General features: G+C 47.8%; 1 protein-coding gene across 1 annotated transcript; it reads right to left on the bottom strand.

Moving 5' to 3' along the window:
- Nucleotides 1-11,499: 11,499 nt before the first annotated feature.
- On the bottom strand, nt 11,500-14,921 carry EDN1 (endothelin 1). The gene is made up of 5 exons (XM_086608994.1): nt 14,858-14,921; nt 14,522-14,672; nt 13,385-13,543; nt 13,007-13,114; nt 11,500-11,638 (listed from the first exon to the last, which is right to left on the bottom strand). Exons 1-5 carry the CDS (start codon nt 14,919-14,921, stop codon nt 11,500-11,502), a joined length of 621 nt encoding a protein of 206 aa, XP_086465120.1.
- Between the last annotated feature and the right edge of the window lie 1,810 nt (nt 14,922-16,731).

Raw genomic sequence — 16,731 nt, 5'->3', positions numbered from 1 at the left:
GCCCTTCCTGTTTTGAAAGGTGGTTCCTCGTCGGCAGTTTCCTGGGACCCTCAGGGTCAGAAAGTAACTCGCAACAAGAGGCTGTACAGACCGAGTCTCTTCAGTCTCATCTCGCTCTTGCATTGTTCCTACCTCTGTCATGTTGCCCCTTCAAGATGTAGCTCCCCAGAGTGCACAGTGACTAAGGCTGTCCTCCAGAAATCGTATTTTTGAGGTAGTTTCCTCATTTCCTCTGGGGCTGTCAACTTAGACAAGCTTCCTGTCAGTTTGCTACACAAGCTGGTGATGCAAAGCCATCCCCAAACCCTTTTTCACTTTACAAAAAGTTTCAGTTCTCCCTCCAGTGGAAGACTGCACATTGCATCTAGCACCGTTCAACATTAATTAAGGAACATTTCCATGTTTATTTCCCAGCCCTAAGGTCTTCTCGTGGTATGAAGAAAAATCTCCCTGTGGATCATCTTCACAGTACCCAGGCTGAAGGTATGGAGAACTTCCAAGGATGGTAAGACAGTGAAGAACTAGGCTGAGCAAGAGCAGGATCTCGCTGTATAAGCCATGTCCACGTGCCATTTCCTTCACTCAGTAACAGCCAGTTACAGTTAATAACTTCTCAGCTATTTCTTTCTGTAACGGACGCTGTGATTCAGTCCAAGTGTTCCTCAGTCTGAAGGACACCAATGGGGAGCTTCAGTCTTAGGGAACACCTCTTCTGCCTGTGGTGAGGACAAGCCCTGGTGGCCAGGCCCCACTCAGCTTTGTAGTGACCGCATTGAACCACATTACAGAACCTCACATTTGTGTACAAGCTTCCAGGGGAGAAGGGAAAGTGAAGCATCAGTCAGCACCTCCTATTGTTCCAGCCTCATGCATGTACTTGGATTATGGCGTTCCGTTTTTTAATGAGTCCTCTCTCATCAGAATAATCAGGCACAGGAAGAGGGTTTGTACTGAAAGACAGGATTGCGTGCAAATAAGGTTTCCAGATATGAGGCAGACTCATGGCTTCTAGGCTGTGTTTTCAAAAACTGGTGAGTGGTACCGACACCGAGTCCAAGCCTGCGAGCTTTGTTCCCAGGAGTAAGCCAGGCCCCGTTGAAGTGCTCACAGTTTGTTATCACAACTGGAAAATGAGCAAACAGCAGCAAGCACAGGCCAAGGACTTTCCTTCCAATCCAAGTGCAATTACCGCACTGTTCTTCTAAGTTGTCCTTTGATTCTAACGGCCCAAAGCAAACAGGGTCCCAGATGACCCCAGTGGTGGTGCCGACACTCCCTGTGAGCTGGGCTGCTGGAAGCCAAGTGCTTGTAATCCTGGGTATTGAGCAGCGAGCATCACCCTTTCTGTCTCCTGTTTAAACATGACAGGCATTACTGTGAAGCGGCCCACCAGAATTCAGCTAAATTTTCCTTCCAGTTGAAACGAAGCATTGCCTCTCTCTCTGCATGGCCACCACTGATGACGGCCATTGTCCCTCTCATGCCTGCAGGACTCACAGGAGCCTCTCGCTCAGGGAAGTCCTGTTGAATGGAAGGACCAATTTTGCTCTGGTGATGCCTCTTGCTAGAGGTCCAGCAAGCTCCAATCACTGATGCTATGCTGACTTGTGAGAGCTGAGGGCGCAGCTCTCCTAGATCTCCTCTTAATTTAAGTATCCTTCTACACTTAGCTATAACATCAAAAAAAAAAGAGAAAAAGGAAGCCATCAAATGACTGTGCAAGAGTAATACAACCTCTGGAGTATCCTGACCGCTCTGTAAAGGAGTCTGTTGCAAAAGAGCTAGCAACCTGCTCAAACAGCCCAAGCATGAGATCTCACTGGGTTCTCCATCATGTGGTGATCACGATATGCTCTTGCAATGCAGGTCTAGGACGAAATTCTGCATGAAATCCCACCCAGAGGGACTCTATTTGGCTAAATATTGACTTGTTCCTTCTGATTGGTGACGGCAAGTTTGCACCCAGCAAAACCAGAAAGTACGATCATTGCTGGCTAGGGTGGATTTTGGCCACTTAAGCCACATACGGATAAGCCTGTAGCAGAATTTTTTATCCCAGCTCTTAACGCTCTGCTGTACCATAATCAGACAGCCACAGGTGAAGAAGCCATGTGCCGGCAGGCCACTGGGAGCTCTGTCTCTGGGAGAAGCAGCATGCCATGGGGCAAAGAGCAGCTGGGCTCCCTGTAGAGGCTGGACTTTAGGAGCTATAAATGGGATTTCTGTTCAACTGCCACCCTGAAGATGCTACCATTCCCTAAGATGCTGCTTATCATCCCAAATTTCCACACCTTGCCTTTCTGCCTTTATTTTTGACAATTTTCTCTTCCTGGAGAGACCATCCCAAGTGGCTGAGGGTGTGACCTGGGGATCATCCTGCTCCCTGCTCAGTGTCCATCTGGACTAGCCTGCTTTTCAGATGCTCACTCTGTCCCCTTACCAAGCCTCACTCCTGTGGCAATGCCCGGCTTTTTCTGGGCAGGATGCTGGGAGGAGACGGAAACGATCATTTGCAGACACTTTGAACTGTCTCCTGAATAAATGGGAGAAAACTAAAGGATCCCCAGACCGCAGGGATTATTGATTTTATAACTATTTCAACAGCTCCATCAGTGTTGGCATGTAAAAGGAGCTCATCATTTATAAACTGACTCCTCCAGGGATCAAAGGCCTGTCAGGGCAACAATTAGTTGCGGTAATTTATCAGCTGTTTGAGCTTGTCAGGTGGAGAGAGAAGGGCAGTTCTGCATCACCTCTCCTGCAAGGTTGTTACTGCAGCCAGAGCCAGGTAGGATGTGCAGGTCAGTCAGTTGCTAAATATTTCATCTCCTCCGACGTTTTGTCAGTCTTTCCGATACCTGATCCAATTCGGCCAGGCTGTCAGGTGGAAAGGAGGCATCTCTTAGCACACTAATGTCACCCAAGCCAGAGGTCCTTTGTCTCCTTAACAATGTCCCTGTCAAATCCCTGCCGAGCAGCTAAACAAACTGGAATGCAGCAAAAAGAAGGAAAAAAAACACCCAACCAAAATCTGTGGTCAGTTTTTAATTAGCCTATAAACCATTCAGAGCTCTCCAACTGTGCTGTCCCAAGGGGGAAAACTGAGGGCAAATAGACACTCTCCTTGTAGACCTCATAGTAAAAATATCCATGTAAACAACATGAGCTTATTTGAACAGACTACCAGTCCAGGCAAACGCAACCATTCTGCATAACAGCCAACAGTAGCACCCTTTGCAAGGCATCCTCTGCAAAGGCACCTGCAGAATTTGGCTATGCTGACCAGACACCTGCTAGATGAAATGGGGATCAAAAAGACAGACATCAAGGCAGAGAGCTCCTTGAGCTTAGAGTTTTCTGACAATGGGAAGTGGATCCAAAATGTGTTGTACATCCGAAAGACCTTCGTTACATTACTTGACATTGCACTACATTAAATTACGTGATATGACATAATTGACATGACATACATGACACAACATACTTGACATGACATACATGACACTTCCATACTTACAAGTACACGTGCAGAGTTGGTAAATGCTTCAAATTTTCCCCGATGTACCCTGTTGCACATGCACTTTGCAATACCTGATAATGTAGTTAAACGATCACATACCTTTTTGTCAGAACAGTATCTTTCCCATTTGTTATGTGGCTGGACTCAACTCTGCGCTTTCCTATGCTGACAACTTCATTTTATGATTTTTTTTCAAAACTACTTTTCGTGTATAAGACACAGGTTTAAATCATTTGCAACGTGGACCACCAAAAAGTTTCCAGTGGAAGTGCAAACTGTTGCAGGAGTTTCACATATACAGGTTGTTGTAAAGCACGTACAAACTTACATCCCTTAATCACGTTTCATGGCTCTTCGGATGTTCATGGATCACAGGCTGAAAAAACAGCTACAATCACAGCTTCTTACAGAAGCTGCTCAAAAAAGCTGTGTTTGGCCAGAGGAACAGCACAGAAATGCTTGAGAGAAGAAAAATAAACGGGTGAGGAAGGAAAGGCTGTAGTTTGCTTAGAAAGTTGACCCCTGTGCATGTATAGACATTTATAGAAATGTTTGCGGAGAAAAATAATTACTCAGCAGAAAGTGGTTAGTTCAAAGAATAAATTTTTACTGTATAGGAACATCCAGCCAACTTTCTGACTTGCCTAAAGGGTCAACATCGGAACCAGCAATCCAATCCATTGCCAATTCGGGGCAAAGGACGGCACTCACAGGCACTGTGCTTTTCAGCCAGGTGAAAGTTGTCCTTGTGCTTACGATGAAGCAGACTTGGGATGAAGTAAAACTAAATTAACAGCCTTAAGGCACAATGTTTGGAAGCCACTGGAAAGCACATCGCTGCATAGCATCCTGCTGGATGTGTACCGAGAATGATGCAATGCTCAGCAGAGACCCTGGAGGAAAAACAGCAGGCTGAGTCCTCAGTGAAAGTCACAAGATTTTAGAAAGATAGGGGAGAAAAATTTTTGGAAGAATTATGAAAATATTCCTGTTATGAATACATAGAGGAAACACGGACAAAGGAGCCTCTGTAGAGGTATCTGTGGATTTCACAAGCATACGCTGTATCTGCATGACTGACACCCTGAAAAACCTCTGAGCTGGTGAAAAATTAGTGGTGTTCCTACAAACTCACCCGAGTGACACCAGTGTAGCCGATCAAGAGGGAAACTGGGATGAGCGGACACCTCTCCCAACTGAGATGCTTCCTCGGAAAAATCTGCTATAAGGTACTGATAAAACCTTTGGGGGCTTTTTGAGACCATATGTGTCAGAGGAGCTGCTGCCATGGCAAAGCAGCCTCTGTGACATTACCCAGAGTAGGAAGGGTGGGTTACCTTTCCAGGGGACTGAGCTGGGCTGCTGGTGTGACTTGTGACTTGCAGCCACCCTCTCTGCTGTCCCCCGAGGAGCACGCTGGCAGCAGCACGGTGTGGGGCAGGCTCTGCCCAGCCCAGCCACCATCACTCTTTTCAGCAGTACGGGTTCTTTGATCCCTGCTTGCCTTGCCACATAACGAACTCAGCTGCCTGACAGATGTGCTGAGCAGACCCGGGTGTGAAGGAGGAGATATCTGCCTTGAGGTCAGATGGGACCTACAGTCATGAGGGAAGAACCCAGAGGGCACTCTCGAGGCACCTCTCCTGCAGATAATGTCACGGTTCTTTTTTTGTGCTCACTTATGCTGCTCGAGGGATGCCCACTGAAGTGGGTGAGCAAGTTCAGGCTATGAGAAAGTGCAGGAGTCCTTACTTCCTTGAGGAGGGAGTTTGGTCCTGCAAAGTACCCAGCACCTGGGATCCTTGGAAGCTTCCAGGCAGTCTGTGCACGTCTACATGACCACATTTTCATGAGCAGCTGACAGCCACAGAGTTTAAGTCTTTGCAGGGCTGACCTTTATTGTTGGTTAAATCGCTTGCTAAGAGGTCTCAGCTACTTGGAAATCCTTCCACAGGCAAATACACAACTTAAAGGTCTGCATATTGCTGATAAGAATACAACAGGCACTGTTTGCCCAATCTTTCTGTCCACTTTAGCTTCCTGTCTAGTTTGTGAATATCACTGCTTTATACTCCTGTTAGAAATAAGAGAAGATGAAAACAAGAAGCAAAAGAAAAACAGATCTTTTGCAATAGCAGGACTGAAATGAAGACGAGAAAGATGACAAGAGCAGAAGCTCCGGTCCATTGAAACATTCAATACATGTGGCCACCTTTGCACAAGAAGTCCTTAGGGCACTGGCTAATTTTTCATGATGGACGCTTCACCAAGTGCTTGGCTGAGTCACGTCTGTGAAAAGAGATGGAGAAAGCAGAGGAAAATGTAAATCGATATATATGACCGAAATACAATGCTGCTTTCTTCTTGCCAGACTGAAGGTCAGGTTTGTTTCTAGTGACTGGTACATAACATACATTTTTTTCCTTTCACTAGAAAAAAGTTAGGTTTAGAGTTGTTGTGGGTTTTTTTTTTCCATTTCCTTGGGGGGAAAAACACAACAACAACAGTGTGGGCTTGAATTACAGCTGGTGAACTCAATTCATTTCTGCAGCCCCCAAAATAGTTGGAGAGGTGAATGAAACCACAAACTCCACAGGGCTCATCCATTTCTGAACACAGCTTTCTTGAGCCGGAGGCAAACTGCCCCATTGCTTACTAAAGTGATATTTATCTAATTTGTTACTAGCAAATGCTTGCAGGGAGTTAAAAAAAGCCAACCCAAACCCGGACCAAGAGCAGCAAGAGCCACTGGAGCCCTGTGCTAGCATCAGCAAATTGGTGTCCGTTTGCCCCCAGCGTGGCAATTTCAGAATGAACAAGGCCTTTCTGGGTCAAATTCTGCTCTTGTTTCACTGGCACAAAGGCTGCCTGTAGAGCTGAGGAAATTGTTGGCTGACCAGCTGACCTGGTGGACTTCAGGCAGAATTCAGGTCTCCTTGACCTGATCAGAGCAGAGGAACTCGTCCCAGGCGCACTGCTAAGACATACCGGCCGATCGTTTAACCATATTGAGAAATAGCAAAATAGGCTTCCCTATCATTTTTCACCTAGCTCAGATTTGATCAGAGATATAAAACAAAGAAAGACACCAACACCCATTCTGGCTGAGTTTCCAAAGTGTCCTTCGCACGATGTTTACCTTGGAAAAACGATCCTGCCGCTATCTTTGTACTTTATCTGTGGCACTCTGTCTCTTCGCATACTTACACTCACCATCACAGCTTCCAAGCATTCTCCTCTAATTAATCAAAAACTCCATCCTTTTGTTTCCTAGGTCACGAAAGAAGAACAGTAAATTAAATAAAGATATCGGCTGCGAATGGAAGCTGGACTTCTACCAAAGGTACCTAATAATAGCGCCACGATGCAGACAAAGTCAAAATTGATATGGTTTTATACACACAGAGGCAAACAGTCGAGTGTGAAGAAAGTAAACATCAGATAGCGTTCGAACATAGGTTTGCTCAGCTCCTTCTGTGTTTGTAAATATAGAAGCGTGTTGCGGTGGCTAAATTTATCCTAATGTAAGGAAACATGAACAAAGAGGCTGGTATTTGGTAACTTCTATAGGCAACATTAGGACATCCTGCGTGGATTATTCTGGGGCAGTTCATGATAACATGGTACAGATTAGAGTTGCCATTTCTGGAAAAATTAGATCAGAAATATGTAGATAAGATGGAAAGAATTTCAGTGGCATTGTAGTATTTTCCTGACTTGAAGCCTGACTCACACGTTGAAGCTTTGTTTTATTGTATACCTTGTTTTGATATATAGTCAAAACAGCCTTTTTCCAGAGAAAATAAAAATAAAACAGCTGAGCAAGAAAGAATTACACACAGCATTGAATAAAAACAAGTACAGCAAGTTTAATTTTGGAGAGAAATTGTTATCTTTTTCTGTGAAACTTTTTGCAATTTCAAAAATGGCCATGCCGAACCCAGGGAAAATCAGAGGAGGGGAGATACAGCCTGGTAAGAGCTTGGAATGGGGCATTTCCTTGCTCTTGATCCGAGCTGGGATTTCAGCCATACGTCAGGTGTATTTTGGGACCATTAGAGTACTGCCACGCTGGAAAGCCATGACCCTCTTCTCTATATACTTCCCTTCGTCCTTCTCAAATTTTATCCTGGATTAGAAGAACTTCTCACTTAAAAAAGAGATAGACTATGGCCATGAAAGGTTTACTTTTAAAAAGAGAAGAAGTGAGATTAGTCGCAGCTAGAAGAATGAGAGCCCTGACTCTGCAGCCTTGCTTCTGCAGTCAGCACAATGTTTCCATTGGCTTCAGGTAGAATATTTTTTGCACTCAGGTCGTTTATTATAAGTAAGAATGTACTTTTACACTGCTCTGTGCTCAGTGCCATAAATCCCAGCATATACCATGCCTCTCTTTTTTCACCGGGGGCTCTGGCCTGGGTTATTTGAATCTCTTTCTGCCGTGGAGCTCACTTTGAGAAGGAGCAAACCTCTGGGACAGACCCTGGTGCTTGTATGTGAGCCAGCCTTCAGATAAAATGCTTCGTGTTCCCTTTTGCTTATTCAGTGAGACAAACAGACTGTTAAATTCTGGTTTTCAGTCCAGCTCATTAATGCAAACCAAAGTGAGCTGCAGTTTGTGCTCCTGCGCCAGAAGGTAAAAAGCAGAGGGGCAGGGGCATGTCCCCTTCTGCCCCCGCCATGTGCCAACAGGTCCCCGGAGCAGGCTGGGCAGCACGAAATGGCTTTGGCCACCCTTCCCAAAGCCTGCGAGCCCCCAGCATCGGGGCATCTCACCCTCCTTGTGCTCTTTGCATTGCTGCTCAGGCTCAGTGCTGTGCAGGGCTCTTACTTCACCTCGCACGGCTCTGGGGACTGTGCCTTCCCCAAAAAGCTGTGGGGTGCCCATCGCTACACAGAACTGCAGCATGAGCAAGCAGTGGCGACAATTTAGGGGAAAGGAAAGAAGGATGAAAGCCAGCTTTTGAGTCCAGGCATGAGCAGAGTAAACCCTAGAAGGAACATGTTTATTTTTAGGCTGATCTCTCAAGAATCTCTTAAGCAGCTGGCTAGGAATTTTGGCTACTAAAACCTGTCCACAGAGTCATTTAGCCCAGCTACCTACTCCCACCTGCAGTACTGTGTCCAGCTATGGAGTCCCCAACACAAGGATATGGAGCTGCTCGAGCCAGTCCAGAGGAGGGATATGAAGTTGATCCGAGGGCTGGAGCCCCTCTCCTATGAAGACAGGCTGAGAGAGTTGGGGCTGTTCAGCCTGGAGAAGAGAAGGCTCCACCGTGATTTTATAGCAGCCTTCCAGTACCTAAAGGGGCCTACAAGAAAGCTGGAGAGGGGCTTTTTACAAGGGTATATGGTGATAAGACAAGGGGCAATGGCTTTAAACTGGAAGAGGGTAGATTTCAATTAGATAGAAGGAAGAAACTTTTTACATTGAGGGTGGTGAGGCAGTGGAACAGGTTGCCCAGAGAAGTTGTGGCTGCCCCATCCCTGGAAGTGTTCAAGGCCAGGTTGGATGAGGCTTTGAGCAACCTGGTGTAGTGGAAGGTGTCCCTGGCCATGGCAGAGGGGTTGGAACTAGATGATCTTTGAGCTCCCTTCCAACCCAAACCATTCTGTGATTCTATGACTCTAAAATCCAGATAGCCATCCTCAATAACACACAGGCGCTGCTGCGGCACAGGGATGCTGATGCGCAGCCCCTTCCTTGGCAGGGGCACCCTGGGCCACCCCCTCACTTGCCACTTCGGCTGGGTGAGAGGCAGCACCCCGACTACTTGCTTGGGATTTTTCCCTGCCAAAGGCAACCACCAGTGGGAGAAGAAATGGAAAAGCAGGGAATGTTAGTGAGGTGTCTTCACACCTGACAGAGGTCACGCGGATCTGCGTGCGTTCCGTGGGCCGCATCCTGCCCCGCAGAAGCACAGAGGCTCCCGGTTCCTTCCCGCTGCCGGTGCCAGGCTCTCCCGTTGGACCTGGGCTGCCAGCACTGCCACTGATCCGCTGGATTACTGCCCCAAAATGCAGCAGAACAGCAAGAAGGAAACATGATAAGGGCTTTATTCAGCCTTACAGCATTTGGGTGTGAAAAATACTGCAAATAAATGAACATTGACAAGAAATCCAGAACAATTTCAGACATTTTTAATGGTGAACTCTGTCAGGGTTAGTAAGCGTCACACACCTTGTATTGTATTTGTTTGTGAAAGATTGTTTTTTAAAAAAACCCGAAACACTCAGCTTTATCCACAGACTAATTCTTGTGCTTTTTTTTTCCCTGTAGGATCAGAGATGATTAAATACATTTATTTGCTTTAAGCATCTTTCCAGCTATAACCACTTTAGGCCAATGTTTGGAGACATGCAAAGTTTGACCATTGCTCTAGCTCCTTCCTGGGCTTGGGCCAGGCTCCACCAAGGTTCCATCTTTAACTTGCATGGGCTGGGCTGAGAATTTTAGGATAGCATGGTACTAAGTAACTTAACACTGCCTAGTCCGATATAGCCCACAAAGCATCCAGTATGTGCATTTTCTCCTCTAGCTCATCTGCATCCATCCCCTTTTTAGCCATATTTTAATGGTACAGTAAATCCAACATTAGAATTCAAATTTCACCGTGAAGTTTTGATGAGCAAAGCTTGAAGCTAGAACAAGTATTATCCGTTGTCTCACATTTGGCACAAACTTTCTGTGTTGTCATCTGGCTAATCTGACAGAAAGGCAATTGTGTGCACAGACTTCATCTAGGTCAGCTTTGTACGTGGGGCAATCTACCTCCATGATCATGGAGCCACAGACCATGGAAAAGCAGGGCATACGAAAACCAAGCCAATACAGTAATTAAAAATATTTATTTCTGAAGATATTTACCTTGATAGGCATAAAGCATTTCCCAATTTCATACAGAAATACATAAAACATGCATAGACCAATATGGCCTACTTCAGTGTGTATTCAACATGGTAAATATAATGAAGAATTTGTGTGAATATAAATATAAAACACAAAAATAAGCACGAAGATTCAACCTGTCAGCAAATTCAACAATGTGAACAAATTCACTGCTATAGACATTCACCCAATATTAGCCTTTTGACATAATTCAAAACAACCCTTTGTCTCGACGGGTTTCCACCAAACAAGGCAAGAACAAATCTCACAACAGTCTCTGGTACATCCCCACTTCGGTGTATTTTTGGTGGCATGTAAGACACAGCAACCTCTATTTTTAGAACTTCAGTTAGCCAAATATCCTTGCTATGGGAAAACAGTAGTGCCCTTTGACTTTCATTTTATGTTGAAGAGTCCTTTGGTATCCAAAACCAAAGAACTTTGACTAAGCAAACAACCACAGCATCTAACCCACATTCAGATAACTCTGGTTGTACAAGTAAACTAGACTTCTGAAAGAAGGCAAAGGGTTGCAGCTGATTAGCAAAGGCAATAACAAGGTGTAAAAATACTCTAGCAGGAGTGCAACAAACAGTACACGAGGTAGACATGTATATATGCAGTAAGTCCTGACGAAAGTAGCACTGTGGCTCTCAATTTTGCATTTTAATCAAAAGGTAAGAGTTTTTCGCTTTGAAGTTTGTCCACTCAGATCTTGCTTTCTGTCCTTTCTAAGCACATCTATGAGGTTTTCCTTGCAAGATGCTTTTGATGTAGACCCTGAAAGTTGCCCAATGATGGGTAACATTCCAGAAGCCATATTCAAACGTGTCTTCAGAAAGATGGCTTTCAATGTAGGTTGCAGCAGATTCCCCTTCACCTTCTCTACCCATCCACCCGAATTTCAACATGATGAAATCCTTTGCTTTTATACCTCCAAATTCGGGACTTCTGTCGTGTGTCGTTCTGCTGCACAAACACATGGACAGGAGAGGCCCCTTTGCTGTCGTGGAATGTTAGAAGTCAAGAGAGAGTTTTAGTGACGCTTTGTCAGCAAGCGTGTTGGAGAAACATTCAGGTGATCTTCCCACTAGGATGCTTTCAGGCTTTCCCAGATGCTTTGCCTTTTGTTCGCCCTGTTATGTTTCAGCTTCCACCCTTTCTGGAGCTCAGCCTTCAGCTTTGCAATACTGAAGGAAGCTTTGATACTGTTACCAACGGCTTCCAGCCTGCAAAAAGAAGAAACAGGCCTTTATAGTTAAAATAATGAAGATGCATCTCCAGTACGCAGACATTCAGGTTTTGATTAAATAAGCCTCAGTCTAGATTTCTGCCGTGGGATCCTCAGTAACTGCTGACTGCTATATGTCTGTCAGAATTAGGCCAACTTCACCACTTGAAATATTGGATTCGGAATTTAAACGCAAATATTAAAAAAAGTTAAAATATTCATTCAAATATAGATGCCACAGACTTCCTTAAATAGCATATATCCAGTCAAGAGGTCTTCAGTGTTACTCTTTTCCGCTGTTTTGTTTCTTTTAGGTAAACCTGATTCCAGTTCCAATGAATGGGTGCATCTTTCAAGTAAGTAAGCAAGCCCCATTTTCAAAAACTGTTTAAGGCTTCCAGGGCCTAAGTCTCACCCCAAAATCATCAGCCTCCCTGCTCCTATAGATCCTGTTCTGCTTTTGAAAGTAGCACTAAAGAGTCTTCTTTTGTAGGGGCAAATTTTTACTTAGGCCTATTGCCAAATACTGAACATTGAAGCTGATGTATCTATACTAACACTCAGCTTCAAAGCTGACTTCCCCTCCATGGTGTTCACAGCTGCACCAAGCCCAATGCCCATGTCTCTGAACTGCACCGTGGAGTGGCACCGCTGCCTACTGCCAATCAACTTACGCACTGAACTCAAAGGACAGTCCTGAAATTTACTCCTAATCTCAAATATTAAATTAGGCTCAAATATTAATTTAGTCTTCATTTTCCCTTTCCTCAACCTCTTTGCAGTCTTTTCCATCACTAACATCCTGTATTCATTTTACACAGGTTTATGGGGCAATGCAAGAGATACAGCAGGTAGAAATCTGCCTTCTGCATTCTAAAAACCCAGCCACACCAGCCGAAGAAACAATATATTTAAAAGGTGGATAGATCAAGAACATCTTTTCTGCAGTAAAATCGAGTAAAGTATCTAAGAAAAGGTATTCTGACTCAATTCCATCTTAGAATAGTTGGGATGTAATATTTTTTGTTAGTTAAAATAGTGCATGAACACACTAAAATGACAGGTGCTATTTATTCCTTCCAGTACTCAATGATTTCATACTCAAGTTCTTAAGTTTGGTGTACTTTAGTCCAATAACTAAGTCTGCTCCCTCTAAGCAAACAGAGAATGTTAGGTGCAGCTCAGCACCCATGTCTTCACAAGCTAAGAACCCTCTGCATGAACAAAAGCCCTCAAGATAACCACTGATCACTCCAAAACTCTCAAGCTGAAATGCCCAGCTAAGCCCACGCTGACCCGAAGGCAGGTGAACTGTGCTCTCTATTGCTACTCTGGGGAACTACAACAGGATGAGAAAGAAACTCACCGCTTCATTTTCCTGCTGTCAACAGGCTGTCGGCTCATGCATTTGGGTCCGATGCAATTGCCAGCTTTGTTATGGTGACGCGAGGTTTTCTCCACTGTGGACTGAGCCCTGTTAAAAATGAAAAGGTGCTTCTGTTAAAAAAAGCCCACCAAGTCTGCAGTCCACAAGGTGAGGCATCTCATCAACCGCCTCCCAAGGCGTGTAATAAGTGATCTTTCTGGGCCAGACCACAGCATGTATCATAGCAGCGTGAGCACTCAGGTAGGAGGCAAGGCTTTGGGGAGATTATTCACTCAGCAAGTGCCAAAACAAGGAGTCTACCACAGTCCATCCCTTTTACATGCACTGCCTTTTAAACAGTAGCAACAATAGACGCACCAGAGATCTTTTCCTGTCTGGCAGAAGTTCAGACATTTCTTGTCCTTCTGGTTGGCACATCGGCATCTGCTGCTAGGTTCAGTGAGCATCTCTGGCACCATGTCCTTCAGCGATCTTCTGGATCGAGAAGGGCCTCCGAGACCATACGGAACAGTCTTCCTATGATCAAAGAGACAACATGAAAGCCATTCAAATAATTCTGTTCCTTCAAAGCAGCAGGGTATTTTGGGCAATCTTATCAATGGGATTGATTGCAAAAGTAAAGGTTGTGGGATTGGAAATGCCTCTTTGTTCATAATTTCCATGCAAATGCTTCTGATGATCCTGCAACATATTCATTAGCATGACTACTGACAAGGCTAGTGACCTTTTAATTGTGATTTCATAAGGCTGCTGTGCCTCCCTGTGTGATAGAGAGCAATACATCCTCATCTCTTTGAACTTTGGTAATTGCCAACACTGAAAGAAGCAATAAAAGTGAGGAATCGATCCTCTCCACTCCAAGGAAACCCAGCAGCAGAACAAATCACCAAAGTCAGTGTTTGCAGCGTTAGGTGAGGCTCTGGCTCACTACTTTTTGATGACGAGAGCGTAGAAATGGACACTGTACTGAACCTTATTAACACGTGGGACGCGTCAATTTGCAGCAGAGAGCAGCGAGAGGCGGCAAGGAGCCACCCCATGTCAAGGGAAGCTTCCCAGCCTCCTAACTTGTCGGAAAGAAAAATGGGCAAACAAATTCAGGCTGGTAAAATCATACTTTTGGCATTTTGTCTGCTTCTGATTCATAGTGAAAAGCATCCCACAGCCTTTGCTGAGCAGCACCCAAAGGAAATAGTCCTGCCCAGATTTTAGGAATGCAGGTGTGTTGGTGCTATTAGGAGCTATCTGCTCAATCTAGGTGGTCAAATCCTGCTTGCTTTCTCCCGGTGAAGAGTTTTGCTGCTAAACTCTGCAGAAAAGCAGGACGGAGTGAGAAGCCATAGGAGAAACCGTGCAAATCACTATTCCCTCCTCCCCTTCCCATTTCTGCAGGGAGTTTGTTCTTCACAAGCTCCCTCCCTTGTCCCCCTCCTTTTTCCAGCCAAAGCAGAACCCAGCGCTCGGCAACTGCCGAAGCCCCCCCGCTCCACTCACTCGGGGGTGTTGATCCAGATGATGTCGAGGTGGCAGAAGTAGACGCACTCCTCGTCGAGCAGCGACGAGCAGGAGCAGCGCCGGGCGCGGCGGTGCTCGGCGGCGGCGGCGGCGGCGGGGCGCGGCGTGGCGGCCGCCTCGGCTCCGGGGGCTGCGGGAGAGAGAGCGGCAGAGCTCAGCACCCGCGGCAACCACGCACCCCGCGCATCTCCGCCGGCAGCCCCTCGGGCCGCCCTCCCCGCGGTGCCGGCCGGCACCGAGCCCGGCTGCCACCCGGTAACCTCCCCCGCGGGGCCGGACCCAGGCGGCGGCGAGCGGCTGGGGACCGGCACCTACCTGCCGGCAGCAGCCCCGGGCACAGCACGAAGAGCAGCGAGACGATCATCTGGGAATAATCCATAGCAGGCAGCGGAGAGCGGACGGAAAAAGTGGGGGAAAAAAAAAAAAAAAAAGGGAGGAAAAAAATCAATAAAAGAGAAAAAAGCGGGGAAAGTCTCTCCCAGCGTCGGCACGGAGAGTCGCGTCCCGTCCGCTGCAGGGCACGGCGCGGGGGCAGGCAGCGGCTCGGTGCGTCCCGGCGCGTCTGGCTGGCGCGGCGGTCCCCGGCGCCCTTTTATAGCGAACCCCCATGGAGCGGGTAAACAGCCCCGGCGCTATTTTATCCCGAGACAATGTTATTCTGCTATTAGTCACCGCGCGGCAACGTGCGGGCCGAGATAAGGCCGGGCTGGAAAGGAAATCGCCTGCGAACTTCAGAGCGGCGGCGGCGGCGGCGGCGGCGGGGGGGGAACCGGGGGGCGACCCGGGGGCGGGGCGGGGGGCGCCGCGGGCAGCGCCGGGGGCGCGCCGCCAGGGGGCGCCCTGCCGCCCGGCGCCTCGCCCCTCAGGGCGGCCGGTCGCCTCAGCCGCCGGGCGGCGGCGCGCGGGGCTCGGGCGGGAGCGCTCGGCCCGGCCCGGCCGTAACAACGGTAATTATTGTGATTATCGCCGGCATTGTTGTTGTTGCTGCTGTTAGTGTTATTGTAACAGCGGGGCGGGCCGGGCGGCGGCGGCAGGCGCGGTGCCGCCCGCGGTGGAGGTGTCGCGGCAGCCCCTCAGGCTCCGCCGCTCGGCGGAGGCTGTGGGCACGGCCCGCCGCCGACCCCAGGGGAGGACCTGGCGAGCTTCCCCTCTTGTCCTTCCCCAGCCGCCGAGGGAGCCGGCGGCGGGACGCCGGCGGCTGCTGGGAGGCCCGGGGCGGTGCTGGCGGTGCCGAGGGGCAGCGCGGGTGAGCGAGGCCTGGCGGTGCGCGACCCCCGCCCGCTTCCGCCGGGCCGCCCGGGTGGGCTCTGGGGGCTCCGGCGGTTCGGGTTTGGCAGCGGCCGTGAGGCGGTAGGGTGTAAGCCCCGTTTCGGTCCGCGGCGGGGCGGGCTGCCGTGCCACGGGACGCGGTGTAGTGCGTGGGCCCTGCGAGCGGCTGCAGGTGTGTAAAACCGGGGATGTGCGGCCGGTGGGAGGGAAGACCCGTGCTCAGCCTTTACCTTTGGCTCCTGCCGCAGTTTCTGGCAAGGTCAGGACGAGTTTTTTCCTTTCTGGTAGGTTTGTATGCCAGCTTGTTTCGAGGGGCAGTAGCTGTCGGCGTGGAAGCTGGACACTTGAGAAATGGCCACGGTGATGCCACGGTAAACAGATACATGCCTGAAACCCACCGAGCTCGGAACTGAGTATAAACTCAAATGAACTCGGGTGCCTGCGATCCGACGTGGAGCCGTCGTGCTGCAAAGCGTGCCAATTTCACCTATGATAAATAGATAAGACTCTCTTGGTATTTGTGGTATTTCCGTGCACTGTGCTGTAAGAATAGAAATGACCTTGGATATCACAAAGACCAAGGCTGTTAACTGCAAGTTGCATTGGAATCTCTCAGGTGGATGGCTGTTTTGGTTTTTTTCCGAGTATCAAATTATACTGTGCCACTGTATCATAGCGGACAGGCTGTCTACAGCCGTGCTGAGTCAGAATAAAGGTCCATTTAGCTGGTATCCTCTCTGCCACAATGGCTGTTAGCAGATGGTATGAGAAAGAGTACAAGGAAGGAATGCAAGTGGAGACTAATCCTTTCCTCAGTATAACCTCTCTGTTTCTAACAGGATGAAGTTTAGGGGCTTTCCAAGCAATAGCAAACATTTAGACCATTACGCTGAGTAAACACCAGTGGCCCCATCCTGAGG

Source organism: Tauraco erythrolophus, chromosome 3, assembly GCF_009769465.1.
Source record: "Tauraco erythrolophus isolate bTauEry1 chromosome 3, bTauEry1.pri, whole genome shotgun sequence".
Lineage (NCBI taxonomy): Eukaryota > Metazoa > Chordata > Aves > Musophagiformes > Musophagidae > Tauraco > Tauraco erythrolophus.
This window is presented reverse-complemented; position numbering and strand designations above follow the sequence as displayed.